A 2,925-nucleotide genomic window follows, 5' to 3' on the forward strand; every position below is an offset into this window, starting at 1 on the left:
CAGGGGCCCTGGGCTTTCTGTGCATGGAGTTTGCATGTTCTCCCTGTGCATGCGAGGATTTTCTCCGCGTACTCCGGCTTCCTCCCACAGTCCAAAAACAGAGGTTAATTGGCCTCTCCAAATTGCCCGTAGGTGTGAGTGTGTGTGTGCGTGGTTGTTTGTCCTGTGTGTCTCTGTGTTGCCCTGCGACAGACTGGCGACCTGTCCAGGGTGTTAGCTCTCCAGCTAGTGTTCTCTCGCCCAGAACACTAGCTGGAGATAGGCACCAGCAACCCTCCCAACCCCACTCAGGGACAAGGGTGTACAGAAAATGGATGGATGGATGGATGGATGGATGGATGGATGAAATCTTCAAGACTTCATCTTGAAGAAACCATTGAGTAATGGCGGCCATTACTCAATGGTTTCTTGTCTGAAAAGGAGTGGAAATAAGTAAACACTTCCACCCCTTATGCCTGTTAACATCTGTCCTCTACTCAAACAAAATGCCAGTTAAAACAATAACCTATGAATTATATTGCAAATTAAATAAATGTATACAATATTTTACATTTAATATTTAATTTGTGTCATCATTCTTATGTTGATTAAAAAAACCCATCCATTTACATATTATTTTAAACTGCTGTAGGCTTACACACAATTTCAGTTCAGCCTTTAAACTATTCCACAACCAAACTCCACATATGGACACATAAAAGATTCTTGTTGCACGTGCTAGCGATACTTTAAAATTTAAATTACCCCTAAAGTCATATTCTTCTCAAATCTTGAACCTGGAGCATTGTGTCCTGTTGTGAGAAGCCAAGCCACAGAAGATACACAGATTATACCCCAAGAAACATAACTGGAAATTGATTAAATAAAAAACAAACAAAAAAAACACGAATGACTGCTTTTGGTCATCTTAGTGGTGAATGACTGACAGATGTAAATAAAATACTTTTTTTTCCTGCATCATCCTCTCACCAATATCTTTATTGTCTTAAATGTGTAAATGAAACTAAATATATAAATCTCCTTGTCACAGAAAACGTTCAGTGATCAAGCCAGCATGCTTAAGGAGAGAAAAACAACTTTAAAGTAAAAAAAAACGAATGGAACACTGAATGACTATCTTACCTGCTGTTCCAGCTGTAGAATGTATCTCACCTGGCTCAAAATACAATATATTCTCTTTGTTTGTGCATTGCATCTTCCAATGTCATTCTCTTTATCCCCTTTTATATCTCCCACTATCCCTCTCTCTTTTTCCCTGTCATACACAAATCTCAGAGCCAGCGGGTGCATACCAAATATGTGTAGGCAGCAACCAATCAGGAAACGTCAGCTTTGGTAACATTTAGCCTGACTTGATCACATGGAAACTATTATGGGATGGATACAGGCACACATAATATTGTCTCCGCCCAGCTACTCTCTCTCTCATTAATACACACAGCCACAGATGCTGTCACACAAGTCAAGTACATCTGTCATTTGTGACCATTTTATCTAACCAAAGGATTAGTTTTTCCTTTCCTTTTTGCACCAAGGTTCTCACTAAAATGTTGGCAGTTTGCCCCTTTTTACTTGTGCTCTATATAGCCTGCAAGCTTCTACTGCCTCACATTTAAATGTTATAATTTAAATACGAGGGTGTCTGAATTAAGAATGTTATGCAAGGTTTGGATGAACATATTTATCTGGCACAGTTGCAAGCAGGGTGCTGATATTTTCCCCTACACAACAAATTCAAAAGTGTTATATTTCCAGTGTAAGTGTATGTTAAAAATACAGTGTTAATTCAACAACATGAGTGTTAGTTTCCCTAAAGAGTTCCAAAGAGTTAAATAAAAAGCAATCCAGTCCAGTGTTGATTTCTAAGTTAACACCAACGGTAACTCCGTCTGGTATTGATTTAGAAATCAACATCAAACAGTTCCTCCCAAAATTGAAACATATTTGTGACATCACTGCAGCAAAGGAGCTACAGGTAGGATAGGGGTTGCAGCAGACCCCTGGCCTGGACCTACAGGGGGCCCACATGGGAAACAGAACATGCCTTCAGGGATCCAATTTTTTTTTATATCACATCTGACAAGAACTTTAAAGGGAGAGCCCTCCCTGTTGAAAACTGTGTATATTACCCCAGTAAGTTATATAGTAGGGTGCCCCATTGCTGACTCATGGTTGCTAAAGACCCTACCAGACAGACTGATTTTAGTGACATAGTGGGTGGAAAATATAGAATAAAATGTTGTGCTACATGACTGGCTTTATTTTCACTCTTATATGTCACTTTATGACACACAAAACTACAAATGAATCGTCCTTATTGTCTCCGGCTGCATTCTGGGTAAAGCTTGTCACCAACGTCATCATCAGTCACTTGGCAACAAATGTATGGCAAGCCGTTTTAACATAAATTCGGTTTCGTTTGACTATCCGTAATTAGATTCCAGATATCTAAAAATGCATTTTGACTAGACAAAACTACATTTTGACTATCCRGAATGGTAATTTAAGATATCTKTATTTACATTCTGACTAGTAAGAATAATAATTCAAGATATCTTCAATTACATTTTGACTAGTCAAAATTCCTTTCDAGATATCCCCAATGACGTCRCCGGATTCGTCATTGGAAGGGTCAGAMATCCGTWAWTRTAATTTAAGATATCTSRAACGTAATTATGACTAGTCAGAATTACAATTTTAGATATCTGAAGTAAGACATTGCGTGTAAGCCCCTCTTTGTCTGTACTGAGCTGTCCAAACAATTGCCTGAACATTCAATGGCGCTGGCAGTTTTGGACAAAATTGTAAGAAAATGCCACAATATAGAAAGAGCTCTTCAGTATGGGATATACGGAGAGCGGGAAAATCGTGTACTTGAGGAATGCTTAAGAAATTTGCTAAGAATTTCTGATTTACTTTCTGCCG

The 2,925-nt window shown here is 38.7% G+C and overlaps 1 protein-coding gene across 5 annotated transcripts in view; it reads right to left on the minus strand.

Annotated features, from left to right (window-relative positions):
• Positions 1 to 1,746, minus strand: part of LOC103479207 (uncharacterized) — a 71,402-nt gene extending 69,656 nt beyond the window's left edge. Inside the window, exon 1 of one of the 5 annotated variants that reach the window (XM_008433507.2) lies at positions 1,123 to 1,744. In XM_008433507.2, the coding sequence (XP_008431729.1) occupies positions 1,123 to 1,290 (168 nt within the window). In that variant the 5' untranslated portion in view covers positions 1,291 to 1,744. Of the gene's footprint in view, positions 1 to 1,122 lie in introns of all 5 variants that reach the window. The other 4 variants (XM_008433510.2, XM_008433511.2, XM_017309993.1 and 1 more) reach the window with 4 other exon arrangements.
• Between the last annotated feature and the right edge of the window lie 1,179 nt (positions 1,747 to 2,925).

The sequence above is a fragment of the Poecilia reticulata genome, linkage group LG17 (genome assembly GCF_000633615.1).
Source record: "Poecilia reticulata strain Guanapo linkage group LG17, Guppy_female_1.0+MT, whole genome shotgun sequence".
Classification (NCBI taxonomy): Eukaryota; Metazoa; Chordata; class Actinopteri; order Cyprinodontiformes; family Poeciliidae; genus Poecilia; species Poecilia reticulata.